Source organism: Nicotiana attenuata, unplaced genomic scaffold (assembly GCF_001879085.1).
Source record: "Nicotiana attenuata strain UT unplaced genomic scaffold, NIATTr2, whole genome shotgun sequence".
Lineage (NCBI taxonomy): Eukaryota > Viridiplantae > Streptophyta > Magnoliopsida > Solanales > Solanaceae > Nicotiana > Nicotiana attenuata.
Window position 1 is genome coordinate 97,634 of NW_017672818.1, and position 16,803 is coordinate 114,436.

Below are 16,803 nucleotides of genomic sequence, written 5' to 3' on the forward strand. Positions count from 1 at the left end.
CCCAACACCTAGTTCTTCCAAGCCTTAACCTCCTAGCCTAGTGTAGTTCCTTCAGTGACCTAGTTTGGGATGCTTTTCTGTTTGCTCATGTTTTCAGTATTTTTATTTCTGTTTATACTTTGTGGAAGAATCATATCAACTATCAATGAAATCAATGAAATCTGCTGGTTTTTGCTCTAACTGTTTGTTTATATTTCTTTGATGATTGAACTTCTTAGCTTGATCAATGATGATTGATCCATGATTGCATTTGGGATAGCCACAATGGCCATGAGTAAGTTGTAAAATCTAGGTATTGCACATTTTTATGCAACTTTTCGATGATGCCAAAAGGGGAAAAAAGGTTGTGCTTTAAACAACTGATGTTTAGCTTTGAACAGTGATGTTTATAACCTAATGAACCTGGTCATTGATGATAAGTGACAAAAAGGAAAAATATTTCTAACATTGTGTTGATGTTGAGCTAAGTTGAAACAGGGCCTAAGCTTATGAAAAGCACAGAGTTTGTCATCATCAAAAAGGGGGAATTTGTTGGCCCAAGTGAAGGTTAGTTTTGAAGATTGACAAAGGAAGCTCAGGCATGAACCAGGCCCATCCCTTATGGTGCATAGAAACGGGCAGATTCGAGCATGTGGGATGCACGTGAAGGAGTTAAGCTTAACTTGGTATATTTAATATCTCCTAATCGAAAAGGTTGCATAACTGATAAGGAGAAGGACTCTTTACTCAAAGAGAACACTGTCCAAGATAGGGAAGGAGTTAGAAGTTGAGATCAACTAGAACTCTTCCACCAAGGAAGAGCAGCATTTGAACTCTAGTTATTTCTTCATCTACTAACTCTATATATTGCAAGATGGTCTCATGTATAGGTAATGCACAAACGCAGAAGTTAAACGTGAATTGAGAGCAAAATAGCAAGGCTTTTTGCAAGCAGTTCGTGTATGATTCAAGTGTGCAAACCTGAAGATACATGAACCAGATAAAAGAACTAGTTCCAAGTGTCTGTCTTTTATTCTAGTTCAGTTGTAGTAGGTATTTTCATATTGTACCTTTCAGCTTTATCTAGAGGCAATTGTAATAGGTACTCAGAGTATTCAAGCTAGAGTTAACTTGAGGCTGTCGCAACAATTAGAGGTTGTTTGCCACAACGGGATTAGAGTTAATGCTAGGTTTACAAAAGTGTTTTTTAAATGCAGTTTTTGGCTCAGTGATTTAGTGGAGAGTTTGGAAAAATCCTACTTGAAAGTAGGTCGTGATTTTTTCACCTTTTGAGCCAGGTGTTTTCCATTTAGAATACTTGTGTTCTTTACTTTCCGCATTTACTATTTCTGCAATAGTAGGTTAAGGAACACTTAGAAGAACCGGGTCCTTCCATAATCAGTTTAAGCAAAAAATTGGACACCACACAAATCACCCCCTCTTGTGTGGTATTGAAGTTAAAACATCACAAAGAAAAATAAATTTTTGCATACGTGTTTCAATCTCTTATTCATATTCGTGATATTGTAACTCGGATAGTAACTTTTTGTAGGACCAGGTTGTCTGAAATTATAGTATATAGTCGCATTTAAGAAATACTAAAGTTTTTAACAATCTTTTCTTGAAAAGGAATGTGTAAAATATAAAGTATTTAGTATTAAGTCTCGTCCAGCATACATGTAAAGACCAAACATTACTAGAAGCACTTTAGGCATCGAAGTACTAAAGATAGGAGGCATTTATGGAATTGAAATTTTGATGGGCTCAAAAAATGATTCGGAATTGCGATTTTTAATCATAGAATTTTGAATTCCATGCCCATCTCCGTACTGGTAAATGCTCTGTCCCGTTCTTGCAATATTTACCCCACATCTAATGAATGCTTCAGAAAATATTGCATTTTCCTGTTGAGCCGTGTTGATCAGTTTCCATGTTTCTTTTATCAAAGAACTGATGTGTTTCCTTGCATCTTCTTCAGAAACAGCCTTCTCATTCATGTAACATTGAATTGACTTGGCAACATCACCTCTTTTCATTTCATCCTGAAGCAAGAGGAAAATATATACTATATATAATATACTACGTATAACAAGTAAAATTACACTGACCTATATAATTTACGAATTCTGTAAGTGTATCTAAATTAAAATCTAATGAAATTTAAGTTTTATTTTGAAGGAGGAACTTGACCCTGTGTAATTTAAATTTATATAGACATAATTTCATCGCACTTGTTTGTACCATACACCCAAGAAAACGTGAATTTGGAATACAAACTTAAATCACAATACGTTCACTAGATCCTTATTTTGAATTCGTTTGACAACAGTATTTCAAAACTTGTCATTTGCAATCACAAAATTTTGAAATTTACAATTTTTCAAAGGGAAATATGATCAGTTGTATAAACAACGTAACCCTTATATTGAAAAACTATACATTAATTTAATAGACAGAATTTTTAATAGTAATTAACTTTCTTCGTATTTTGAACAAGTACTCAATTTTGGTTATACAAGAGGTTCAATTGCATGATTTTCAAATAATGAGGTGTATCTGCAGTTAAATAATATTACGGAGAGCACATAAATTTTATATCATAGGTAAGGGTTAAAAAAATCTTACGGATGTTGTCGCTAAATCATCGGCAAGACGAATAATTGTAGCAGACCAACGAATAATGTCAGGGTACTTGCTTAAATATTCCAGCGCCTCTTTGGTAATTGGATTCGTGACAAAGAAGAATGCATTGAATACTATAACAAGACTTCCAACTGAAATCCATGCATTATCCATGTATTCTTCCAGAGTTGGTATATACCCTTTGTAGTACCATCTTGCTTCTTGTAAGTAAGCTTTGCACAAATCTCCCCACTAATTAATAAAAATAAGCAGATTAATGTGTTTTTTTTTTTTTTGGGGGGGGGGGGGGGGGGGGGGAATGAATTAAGAAATTAAAATACATGATAAAAAGATTCAAAGTAGAACTAAGTATTTACTGATTTTCTAAGGTAGGGTATGATGTTGATCCCTTGCTCTTTGAGAACTTCATATGCAATTTCAGTGACTGTGTTGAAGAGTGCAAGGTAACATACTTTCATATAGTCCGGAAGATGATCAATCTCTTTTAGGTCCATTCTGAATGTAAAAAAAATCAAAGAGGAAGGCCATTAATGAAAAAACAAATAAAGGTGTAACAACTAAGAGAAGATGTATATATCATCTTAGAGTATTAAGTAAAGAGTGAAAATATATTTAGAGAGTTGATGAACATACGTGAATTCAAAGCAGAAAAAGCTATAAATAGTCCGTTCATGAAATTAAAAGGCAAATACTCGTTATTTATTCATTATTTTGTGACATGTAATATAAATTGAGTAGTGGTTAATAAGTGTTCATGAAAGGTTCAAAATATCTAACAAGAGTATTGAAGATTACTAAGATTAATTCTTCATCATGTTTCTACTGGTTATTACATAACAAGAGTATGTGTGGGTTTTGCTAACATACTACATAGTTGTAGTAGGTTAGCAATGTATACATTTTAATTTGCCCAAAATACCCTTATTATTTCTTGCCATTTCATTAAATATATGGACCTTTTTGGGGGGTCATTTTGGGGGAAAGACAAAAAGGTCCATATATTTAATGAAGTGGCAAGAAATAATAAGAGTATTTTGGGCAAATCAAAAGTGTATAGATTGCCAACCTACTATAACTATGTAGTATATATATATATATATATATATATATATATATATATATATATATATATATATATATATATATCCACACACTTATCTTCGTTAAAAAAAATTTCTTCCCATAAAGAAGGAAGTAATTCCCGCCATAAATTAAAAAATGAAAACAAATCGATACAGCTACTTATCTACATGCACAATATTTAGAGATATATATAGTGACTAATTTCTGACCTTTCAACAGCATGAGTGAAGAGTTCCAACTCATCAAGAGTGCCATAGACATCATAAATATCATCTATAACTGTAGCCATAGCAGTGACTCTTGTCAACAGTGTTCGGCAGTTCTGGTTCTTTTGAGGTTCAAACATCATCCCCACTATCCATAAGAAAGCTTCAACAATTCTATCCCTCGTAAATGGCAATCTTTCTGCAAGGCATGAGTTCTTCCACCACCTTAATTTACATGAACATTAATGCGTCAGATACCCCGGATATATATATTTTTTCTCTCGAATTTAACTTATATCCACAAATTGTATAATAAAAAATTTACACCGGATCCCGTGCAAACAGCCTCTTGCAGAAATACAGGGTTAGGCTGCGCACAATAGACCCTTGTGGTCCGGCCCTTCCCCGGACCCCGCGCATAGCGGAAGCTTAGTGCACCGGGTTGCCCTTTTAGTGTAATTTTGTCTTGTTCGTTAAGATAGTAATTTTACTTATTATTATGGGTAGTTAATTACTCATCAAATGACCTGATAGTCATGTAAAAAACTTTTACATTATTAATACTCAATTGATCTCTCACCTTGATAGATTTCTTAAATCTTCTTGGTGTGTTGCTTGAACAACGTTGAAGTCCAACTTAGCAAGCTCGAGCAGAAGAGGATTAGCATTTGGAATTCTTTCATATATGTTTATGTACCACCTTGTCTCAACTCTCAACATCATCCAATGCAAAGGAAGTTCCAGGGCATGGCGTACTAATGCGACTGTCACGTTGTCTACACTATTTTGATTGTTGAGATAATTCTGTAGTTGTGACATTGCAGATATATTGGCGCACTCTAGAAAAGTGCTTTCATTTTCTGTAGAGAGAAATGAAGCTTCATATAATTGTAACAACCCTTCTATATCTTTACAGAGACTTTGCTTGAAGTTGCCCTGCTCATCCTTGAAATCGTTCAGTATATCTAAAATACGAGAAGAAATTAAATAGTGGTCAAAACATGCATAAAAATGACCAAACATTAGAAACATAAGAAAAGAATTAAGGAAATTAGTTTGGCAAAAATAGGTACAGTACCTTGAGAGATATGAAAACCATGTTGTCTCAAGAGTCTAAATTTCAGGGCTGTGGCATATAATGAATCTCCTGAGGATGCATTTAGGTGTATGCTACTCAAAATTTGCATGATTTCATCGTGGAAGTGGTAACTTACTCCAAGCCTTTGTAAATTATCAATTAGCTCCAACTTATCTAATTCTTCTGATCCCTCATTAATCATTTTCATCATCTTCTCCTTCATTTCCTTCTTCAGTTTGTTAAACCGTTTGATATACTTCTCTCCCTACGCAAAGGTTACAAATCACATTAATTTACGAACGATGAGCTCTGAATTATTTACGACTATAATCATATGTGCTGATTTTTGAATAACAAGAAAAAAAGATGTGCTAAACAAATGTAATTATATTACCACATAATCATTGTGTATGGACTGAATGTATTCAAAATCCCAGGTGGTAGGTTCGTAATTCCCTGAACGCCGAATGGGATTATGATCTGAAGATGATGAAAGATTAGTGGAAATAGTAGAGTGATTAAGTGGTGGTTCAGCTTTAGAAAGGCAGGATATTTTTGATGATTTTCCAGGGGTAAAAGAGGGAAAACAGGTATTAGGTGGTTGAGGTCTTCTGGAGGTGGCCATGGGTAGTAACCCTACGTTGCTGAATAATATTGCCTCCATTGATATTTTCAGTTCAATGTCTCTAAAATATCTTACTCCAGTATTTATATTATATGGACGTGTTATATTCATTACTATTATTTTTTCAGAGATTAGTGGGGACCACTCGACAAGCACAATTATGATTTAGTTTGCGTCTGAAATTAAAGTCTGATTGTTAAAATATATCGATGACTCAAATACTCCAATAACTAAGATTTGCTAAATCTTTCGTGGCTAACTACCAAATGTAAATCTTTTTGAGAAGGGATGAACAGTTTTGATTTGATGTTTTACCATCAACTAAGAAAAGAGAGCATATCTCAAGGAAGAAGACCTATTTGTATCTTTGCACTAAATTAATTCATTATCCATTGTAGTTAGTACTCCCTGTGAATCTATTTCCTTTTTGGTCCGTTCCAAAAAGAATGAACCCTTTCTAAATTTGGAAACAATTTAACTTAAACTTACAATTCTACCCTTAATGAGAAGCTTTTATAACCACACAAATACTCTGGACCCCATTTTACTCATTTAGGACAAAAAATTCCAAAAGTCTTTATTTTTTCTTAAACTCCGTGCCCAGTCAAAAAGGTTCACATAAATTGGAACGGAGGGAGTACTAATCTTTCACGTGAATATGAACAAATAATTGATAGGTAACTTCACAATTAAGTCTTGAATTCCATTTTGAAATCTGAGTACTTGGTTAAAATGGAACATTAGGAAAATGCAGATTAATTTGTACTAGTACTCTATTGGTCTCAAATTAAAGTACAATTAGGAGATGTTTTATAAAAATAAAATCTATTACATTAAAGGATCGATCAGGAAAAAGAGAGCATTGATATCACTAGACTGTTAGCTTTTATTAATTGAATCTGATAAAGCACTTAAAGAAAGCACAAGAAGACTCGTTTGCATTTCTTATAGACACTCCGCATAATATTAATATCACCACATTTTCTCTTTTTTTGCGTTTGCGTTTCTATTTCTCCACGACAAATCTCACGTAAATCATCAAAGTATATTTTATTTATTTTATCTGGTAAAAACAAGTTTTTATTGGGTAACCGTGGCAAGATAAGAGCAAATCTTATTCGATGCTGACAACATTCAATGAAAATGAGATAAATCTCTTGCAAAAGCTATCTCTAATACGTTTATAACGAGCTTTCTGGATAAAAAGAAAAACAAGAACTAAAATTGCTATGTCCTCAAGAACACTTCATCTAAAATTGGCCCCAAATTATCTCCTTTAATTGAAAAAAAAAATAATCTCAAATTCATACTACAGTAGACCACTTAAATCTAACATCTGATCCTGTTGGGACGCCCAGGAAATTAGTTGGATGGACCTCTTAAATAGTTCATTTAATGAAGTTGACAAGAAATTTCATCAACCTTTGTGGGGCTCGTAGAAATTTAAGGAGTTACCAGTCCATATATACACGTACTATTATCTACGAATAGATAGTCGCTCTGGACACAAACATGTGAATATAGGAAGATGGCAGATTAATTTTTGAGTTGAGCAGCAGGGGTTGGGTTTTCTTTGGAAATCTTAAGCAAATTTTCAATTAAAGAATATATTCATTAAGAAACATTTATCAGAGATGAAATCCATGATTCAAGAATAGAAGTACATGCACATGAATGCTACTTATCAATATTAGACTAGTTGAGAAAGATATTCCGTCCTTCATTCAAACACCTTATAACAAGGAACTAAAAATGTGCAGTTTTACAATCAGAGGTACCATGTCTAAAAAGGTGCCATTTAAAGAATAAACATGGTTACTAATTGTCTGATCAGGTGCTATACAAACATAACTATTTTCAAGAAGTGTGTTAATGTGCTTCTAAGCAAGTTTCATATGGATTTTCTAATAGTATATTATCATTGTTATAACATTGAAATAGCCTAAGGAAAAAGAAAATTCTTGAATCCTGTATAGGGCAAAATTTGTCATGCCAGGTGGCCGTTTAAAAGAATGACACGTGGAACTGAAGCGAACTATCCTATTTGGTACGGAAAGGAATGACATTCGTAAAAAAGCAATAAATACCTTCTGCCCGATGACACTAATGAAGAATATTCTACATCATTAAGTACGCTGCCCGTTACAAGGAATTTGGCATTTATGATCACCGTTACATCTTCATCAATGACCCTCATAATTGACATTAAAGAAGGGCATGACCCTAAGACCTCGTTCCCTAGACGTAGCTATAAATAGCGAGCTCTTTTATCATTGTAAAGGGAGGAAATTTCTGGCAAACAGATACCATAATCTACTCAAAGCTCTATACAATTTTATCTTCCTATTTTCAGTTCTTATTATTGTTGCACCCGGAGGCTTCACTACGGAAATCTTTATTTCTGTCGTTTTGTCTTCATATCAAGGCTAAGTGTTATATATTTCTTCAATTATCTTATTATTTCAGGAACGAATTAATTCACTTGTCTAGAAACCACGTATAAATTCAACTGTACCGTTTTACGGGTAAAACAGTTTGGCGCCCACCGTGGGGCCTAGACAGTCATGTAATTAAGTTGATCCTTGCCTTTTTTACTAACGTGTTTTGATCATTTTATCTTAGAAAAAATCATAAGAAATAGGAGATAACGGTGTTAACAACACATACAATCCCGAGGTTCGAGGAGATCAACCTTATTTCGAGGATTCAATCAGTGACACCCACAATGAAGAAAATGATGCCATGCTGGTACACGACAGGAGATATCCTTGATATGTTCGGGAAGCAACTTCAGGTGATGCTGAAGAGTAACATATTGTTGATGCAATAAGGGTCCTACAAGAGCAACAAGCGATCATTCTGGGCCACCTCACGCAGCATGATAAGGTTATGACGGAGATGAAGCAGGCGTTATCGGGGGCTTCCAATAACGCGAATACACGAGATCCAGTTCCTCACGGCGCTCCCTCAAATCAAACAACGCAGAGGGTCGATAATAACACCCCGAGGGGGGAGATTGGTTCTGATGGAGCTGGGGAGAGTGCATCCGGTCCCAATAACGAAAACGACCCCTTCAAAAATAAACTTCTACGGTTTATGAGGTCAACGCCCACATGGACTAAATCCCGGGGAACCACCAGTGTTGAAAGGACCGGACTCAAAGAAGTATACTCAGTTGCCATACAAACTGAGCGCGGCACCAGAATTAATCCCGAAGTGGTTCAAAATGCCCGATGTGCCAAAGTATGATGGTAATTCAGATCCTCAGGAGCATATTACCACCTATATGATGGCGGTAAAGGGGAATGATTTAGCTCCTCACGAGATTGAATCTGTTCTGCTGAAGAAATTTGGAGAGACTCTCACGAGGGGAGCCTTGACGTGGTATTCACTGTTACCCGAGCATTCCATAGATGCCTTTGAGATGCTCACGGATTCTTTTATTAAGATTCATGCCGGGGCTAGAAAGGTGCAGGCCCGAAAGGCCAATATATTCAGAATTGCACAAGGAGAATCTGAGTTGCTGCGAAAATTTGTTACCCGGTTCCAGAAGGAAAGGATGTTACTCCCGACTGTTCCAGACGAATGGGCGGCTGAACCATTCACCTAGGGACTGAATCCAAGAAGTTCAGACGCTTCTCGAAAACTGAAGGAAAGTTTGCTCGAGTTCCAAGCAACTACTTGGGTAGATGTACACAGCAGATACGAGTCAAAGATAAGAATTGAAGACGATCAGATCGGTTTCCCATCGTTGGCAAAGGGACATGAGAAGAATAAAAAAAATTAGAAGACTACTTCGACGCGGATAAATGGTCTTCCAGGGGCTGGTTTTTGCCCTACGAACGGACAGAAGGCCGTAGCAGAGGTTTCCGGTCAGCAGATAGATTCACTACCGATAGAAGGTCTGATCGCGGTAGGAACAATAGATCATTGCAGGATAAGGAAGCGCCATGTATGCGGGACCCTTCCTACCACAGACTATTAGAATACAATTTCAATGTCAGCGTAGTAGAGTTGGTATCAACTATGAGAAACATCAAATAGGCACGATTTCTGAAGCCGGTGAGATCCGATCCCGGCCAGAGGGATCCAAACTTATGGTGTGAATACCACGGGATGGATGGACACCGGACTGGGCTAAGAACAATTATGGTTGAAGAATGGTCATCTCAGAGAATTCTTGAGTGACCGGGCTAAGAACAATTATGGTCGTAACCAAGACAACGCGGAACCCTCAAAATCAGGGGAAGATCCCTTGCGCCAGATGATCAACGTGATCTTTGTGGTGAAGGAGATCAACAAGGTCACCTTTTCGGCAGCAAAAAAGACGAAAGTATCAATAACCCATAGCAAAAGGCTCCGGGTAGTCGCCGAATACGATATCACTTTCACGGAGGAGGACACAGATGGATTACTGCTACCGCACAACGACACACTTGTAATTTCTTTAAATGTGCTAGATTTTAAAATTAAACGTGTTCTAGTGGATCTATGAATATCGGCCAATATCATACAATGGAGAGTATTGGAGCAAGCTAAGCTCACTAGAAGCATCATTCCGGCCACAAAACTCCTTGCCAGATTCAACCTCGCGAGCGTGACTACCCGATGAGAGATTTTGTTACCCACGAGCGCCGAAGGAGTGATGAAAACAACTCTTTTTGAAGTAGTAGATGGTGATATGGGATACAACATTATTCTGGGAAGACCATGGTTGCACGAGATGAAAGTTGTACCATCAACAAATCATCAATTGCTGAAGTTTTCAATGCCCGAAGAAGTTAAACAGATAAGGGGTGACAAACCGGCAGCAAGGGAGATGAATGCAATTTCGATCTCCAGTAGCAAAGGAAAGGAACATGCGGCATAACAACTACAGGAACCGGCGCCCGCTCCTGAATCAGATGAAGTTAGCCCGGGGGTAGAAGCTTCGGAATCTTATCAGGTGCCGAGGTATTTTCAGGTTCCAGAAGAGACAGATGCAACAAAATCCACGGCATAAGAGCTTGAGCAAGTTGCATTGTTCGAAGAGTTCTTAGAAAGGAAATTCCATTTGGGGATAAGAATGCACCCCGAGCTCAGGTCTGGCTTTATTGAATTTCTTAAATCTACCGCTAATTGTTTTGCATGGTCGCATGCGGATATGACAGCTATCCCGACAGAGGTAGCCGTACACAAGTTAAGTTTGGATCCCAACATACCTCCGGTAAGATAAAAGAAAGGCCCTATTGCGGAAGCCAGGAATAAATTCGTCAAAGAAGAGGTAACTCACTTACCTGATATCGGTTCAATCCGAGAGGTAAAGTATCCACACTAGCTAGATAATGTAGTCGTAGTTCCTAAGAAGAACAATAAATTTCGCATGTGTGTAGATAGGCGTGCCCGAAAGACTCGTTCCCACTGTCAAACATCGATCAAATGATCGATGCTACGGTCGGGCACGCGTTAATGAGTTTCCTCGATGCTTATTCCGGTACAACCAAACTAAGATGAACCCAAAGGATCAGAAAAAGACTTCAATCATAACAAATTTCGGCACATATTGCTATAATGTGATGCCTTTCCGGTTGAATAACGGCGGAGCCACATATCAGCGACTCGTGAACAAGATGTTTGAAAAACAAATAGGAAAAACTATGAAAGTTTATATAGACGATATGCTCGCTATGTCTTTGAATGTAGGTGATCGCCTTAAGCATCTGGAAGAAACTTTTGACATCCTAAGGAAGCATAACATGAAGCTTAACCTCGAGAAATGCGCGTTCGGGGTCAGCTCTGGCAAGTTCCTGGGATTTTTGCTATCGCAAAGGCGGAGTGAGGTATACCCCGATAATATCAATGCCATCGAAGACATCCCGAATCAACTGCCAAGCGTGAAGGAAGTCCAAAGGCTCACGGGGAGATTGGCAGCTTTAAGCAGGTTCATTTCCCGGTCATTAGAAAAATGCCACCGTTTCTTTGCACTGCTTAAAAGAACAACTTCGAATGGACCCCGGAGTGCCAACAGGCTTTGAGAGAATTAAAAAGGTACTTGTCAAACTCTCCGTTACTTTCGAAACCAAAGGAAGGTGAAACGCTGTTAGTCTACCTCGCGGTCTCGGAAGTCGCGGTAAGTGCAGTTTTAGTCCATGAAGACGAAGGTACGCAATATCCCATTTATTACGTTAGTAAAATTTTGATGGGAGCAGAAACTCGCTACCCATATTTGGAGAAGCTCGCCTTAGCTCTCGTAGTCGCCGCTCGAAAGTTGAGGCCCTACTTCCAATGTCATTCAGTAGCCGTGGCGACCACTTTTCCTCTCCGAAACATCCTCCATAAACTCGAACTCTCAGGTAGGTTGGCCAAATGGGTCGTCAAAATTAGTGAGTTCGACATAGAATATAAACCAATGACTGTGATTAAGTCCAAGTCTTGGCTGACTTTGTGGCCGATTTCAGTCCGGAATTGCTGCCTCTAGCAACCAAATAGGCAGTAATGGTGTCAGAATCAATATTAAGAGTTTGGATCTTATTTATGGATGAAGCTTTTAACGTAAAAGGGTCCGGCCTTGGTATAATATTAATCATGCCTTCGGGGGAAACCCTAAGGCAAGACATCAAATGGTCCCTTTAACTAACAATGAAGCAGAATACGAGTGTTTGATTGAAGGACTCGAACTGGCCCATGGACTGGATTCCGAGGTCATAGAAATCAAATGCGACTCACAACAGGTGGTAAATCAGGTCTAAGGGATCTTCGAAACCAAAGAGGAGCGCATGCAACATACATGATAAAGGTCCAAGCTCTGTTGGCTCAATTTAGGGAGTGGTCTATTACTCATATCCCGAGGGAAGAAAACACAGAAGCAGACGCATTGTCTAACCTCGGTTAATCGACGGAAATAAAGGGATCGAAGTCTGGGATGGCAGTACAATTGATGAACTCGGTCCTGGATGCAGATAACTACTATGAGGTAAATACGACTAATTTGATATGGTACTAGAGGAATGAAATTATCAATTATCTCGAACACGGAAAGCAGCCCGAAGACTCCAAGGTGTCCGGGGCACTGCCCCAAAGCAGAGCGATATAGCTTCAAAAGAGACCAACTATACAGAAAATCTTTCCAAGGCCCGCTAGCCCGATGCTTGGGGGCATCCGAAGCTAACTATGTTATGCGAGAAGTCCATGAAGGGATATGCGGCAACCATTCGGGTGCAGATTCCTTAGTGCTGAAACTGGTAAGGGCAGGATATTATTGGCCCCGCATAGAACAAGACGCAAAGACTTCGTACAAAAATATGATAAGTGCCAACGCTATGCACCACCGGTACATCAACCGGCAGAACCGTTGCATTCAGTTCTGTCCCCGTGGCCATTCATGAAATGAGGGATAGACATCGTCAGACCATTGCCGCCGGCTCCCAGTAAGGCAAGATTTCTTTTGATTTTGACTGACTATTTTTCGAAGTGGGTGGAAACAGGTCCTTATCAGAAGATCGGCGAGCGCGAGGTGGTGTATTTCTTGTGGGAAAACATAATTTGCAGGTTCAAATACCAAAAGAGATAGCATACGATAATGGGTCACAATTTATCGGTGCAAAAGTCACAAAGTTCCTCGAATATTTGAAGATAAAGAGGATCACATCTTCACCCTACCATCCGAGCACAAATGGTCAAGCAAAGTCAATGAACAAAGTGATTATACAAAACCTCAAGAAAAGGTTGGAAGCAGCTAAAGGTAAATGGCCCGAGGAATTACCTGGAGTTCTATGGGCATACTGCAACGGCCAAATCGAGCACAGAAGAAACTCCTTTTTCCCTTGTATACGGAGCAGAAACCTTAATTCTAGTGGAAGTAGGGGAACCAACCTTGAGATATTTCCGAGCAGATGAAGAATCAAACAATGAAGCAATGTTAGTCAACTTGGAGCTACTCGATGAGCGCAGGGACTTGGCGTATGTAAGAATGGCAGCCCAAAAGTAGAGAACGGAACGATATTATAACTGAAGAGCCAACCTCCATTATTTCAAAGTTGGAGACTTGGTCCTAAGGAAAGTAACTCAAAACACCCCGGGAGCTCAACGCAGGGAAGATAGGTCCAACATGGGAAGGCCCCTACCGGGTTTCAGTTGTCACCGGGAATTCGTATGAATTGGAGAATCAAGATGGAGAAAAGTTGCCCAGCAACTGGAACGTGGCACACCTCAAAAGATATTATTACTGATGAACATCACCTGAATTGGAAGTATGTGTTGCACTCTTTTTCCCTTCGTCCAGTTTTTGTCCCAATTGGGTTTTGCTGGCAAGGTTTTTAACAAGACAGCAACAGAAAGCATACTATGAATAAAGCTTCAACAACAGCAATAAGACCTTTGATAACAAGGCACACAAGCAAAGAGACACTCCAGAATGGTTAGATAATCTTTGGCTCTATAGCAAAATTCCCACCGGGAAGTTAAGTTTGCTATCGAACAAAGGTAACCCGACCATTCACATGTTCAAACCACTAGAGGGTTGTTAGATAGTCCTTCGCTCGATAGCATAAATTCCTAAGGGGAAACAAAATCTGTTACCGAGTTAAGGATTACTAGAAATTCATTAGTGGGAATGATATGAGGATACGGCAACAATGACTGCCATATCAACCGGGAAACGAAATTCGAAAACAGAGTTGTATCATGGGGACCGGGGACTGCGCGGCCAGCTCCGTAGAAACAAGTTGTACAAGTTAGCCACAAGTAATGGCAATCTCTTTTATAGCATAACAAATGTTTATGTACTTTTGAAAATGGAAGGAATAAAATGAAGTCATTTTATTTCTATATTGTTTCTTGTCTGAACGATGAATTAACTGTCATTTGAACAAGTACTTCAAATTCTAGTGTCGTAATGAACAGGAGATGTCCTCTTCAAGAGCACCGTAAACATAAGAGGGCCCTTTCTTATAAAAACCCTCACGTTAAAGGGTTGGTTTCGAAAGGATTTATACCCGAAATCAAATGCCTTCGGAGAAAAATACACCTGAAGCCTTACACGAAAAGACGCAAAGAGAAAACTTGCGCAAATACTTATAAAAACCCTCACGTTAAAGGATTGGTTTCGGAAGGATTTATGCCCGAAATCAAAATGCCTTCGGGGAAAAATACACCTGAAGCATTACACGAAAAGACACAAAGACCAAACTTGCGCAAATACTTATTAAAACCCTCACGTTAAAGGGTCGATTTCGGAAGAACTTATGCCCGAAATCAAAATGCCTTAGAGGAAAAATACACCCAAGGCCTTGCATAATCAGATGCAAATGAATAAACTTGCACAAAACACTTAAGCAAAAAAGGAATGCAAAGTAAATATCTGCAAACGAAAGAACGCATAAAGACTCATGCAAAAAAGATGTTTTACTTACAAAAAACATGCCAAAAATGGCACAAGTACAAAAGATGGGAAAAGAATGGAAAAGCTAAATTGCTGCCTCTCTGGAACCCGGAGGAAGAGAAGTGTCTGCGCCCTCGGGGGGAGTAGGTAGATCCGCCGATGGCTTAACATTTTGGCCTTCATCATTTGGGCCTTCAGCGTCATCGTCTTCTGATTCTTCTTCAGTTCCTGAGAACTCGGAACCGGAACCAGAAGGACCAGGAGCATCGGGCTCTGCCGGGAGACCACTTTTAGCAGCTAACTCAAGCTCACAGGCCTTAGCAATTTCGGCATCAAAGTCAATGATACCAGCTTTGGCCTCTTCTAATATTTTTCTCCTCATGTTGTACATAGCGTAAGTTTCTCAACAATGAGAGAAACCGCTCGACGCAAGTTCTTCTTTGAGTTGGGTGACCTCGGCAGAAAGATTTTCCCGGGTGGATCTAATGGACTTGAGGCTAACATCAAGATCGCGGACATTAGAGCTGAAAATTCTATTATGCTCAATGGTCCTCTTATGATTCTCCTCCAACTGGGTGTACTTTATCCCCGCATCAGCAAACTTTTCAGTCTTGGAATTCAAGGCTACCTCTAAGTCGGTCAATCTTTCAGCAGAGGCAGCCTCACAATCCATTTGGCCTTAGCTTCTTCAAATTGAACCCTCAGTTGGGCGATCTCTTGGCTAAGGGTTTCCACTTCTTGCTCGCTTTGCTGAAAATGAGCCTCTAATATAAAGGTCTCAGTGGCTTTGGCTTCCAGTTTGAGAGGCGAGCGGCACTTTGCTCCCCCTCTGCCAAAAGCTGATCCCGTGCAGAAATAATTTCTTCCTTCTCACGAATCAACCTCTAAAGTCCCTCGGAAGCAAGAAAGTTAGCATACAAAGCAAGAAAGCAAAATTCAGGATATGTTTAGGCAAAAATAGAAGAAATAACAAAGGAAGTAAGGAATGTACTTTTGCGGTGTTGTGCATGGCGTTGTTCAACAAGCACTCTCCCGAGAGTGCCTGAATCTTTTCACAATCTTTCTCTGAAGCCAAAGGCTTCAGATAATTAGCAAGTTCCACCGGCCGAGATAACAAGTTACATCCGGTGGATATTGAAAGAGTAACGTTCCTCCTCCCTAGCGGATCTTCGGAGAGGGTAGCATAATTTCGCCCCAAATTCTCATGAACTGGGGATTGGGGAAGAGGAACGCCTTCTTCTTGGTAAGGTGCGGTCGATGGAGATGATGTAGCAGTTGTTGATGGAAGAGCTGGGGAAGAGGGATATGAAGCTAATGGCGATGAAATATGAGAAGAAGCCGCGACAAACGCAGTGTTAGTTGTTGGATGCTCGCCAACCGAAGACGGCAAGGACCTGGTACTCATCCCCACAGTACCGGACACAGTAATTGAGACCCGAAAATGGGAGTTGGCATTTTCTACCATGTCAATTTCCCCCCAAAGTGCCGAGACATCGTCCTCATTCTGTTGAGTTGATAAGGATCGTCGCCTTCTATGTAGAGAAGCTCCCCCATCACTAGCTTCTCCATCATCTTCGATCATCATGGCATCTATGGCCGGCCCGGGAGGAGAGCTAGTCACCATCACTTCCGGAGATAACTCGGGGGAAACAGTCTTCGCCCTCTTATTCTTTCCCATGGCCCCGGAGGAACACCTTCTTTTTGGTTGCTTGTTCTTCGGCCGGGGACTCTGTAATGAAATACTTGTACCCGAAGCAGGCCCGGAGACACCTGTTCGAGTGAACGCCTCCTGAAGCAGCCTCACCGCATAATTAGGGTCAGCCAAAACATC

General features: G+C 39.3%; 1 protein-coding gene across 1 annotated transcript; it reads right to left on the reverse strand.

The window, feature by feature from the left end:
- Window positions 1–1,613: 1,613 nt before the first annotated feature.
- On the reverse strand, window positions 1,614–5,653 carry LOC109214608 ((-)-camphene/tricyclene synthase, chloroplastic-like). Its single transcript, XM_019378546.1, has 7 exons — window positions 5,384–5,653; window positions 4,990–5,254; window positions 4,492–4,876; window positions 3,915–4,136; window positions 2,979–3,117; window positions 2,605–2,853; window positions 1,614–2,021 (listed from the first exon to the last, which is right to left on the reverse strand). The coding sequence occupies exons 1-7, from the start codon at window positions 5,651–5,653 to the stop codon at window positions 1,719–1,721; spliced, it is 1,833 nt and encodes a 610-aa protein (XP_019234091.1). The 3' UTR covers window positions 1,614–1,718.
- Window positions 5,654–16,803: the final 11,150 nt, after the last annotated feature.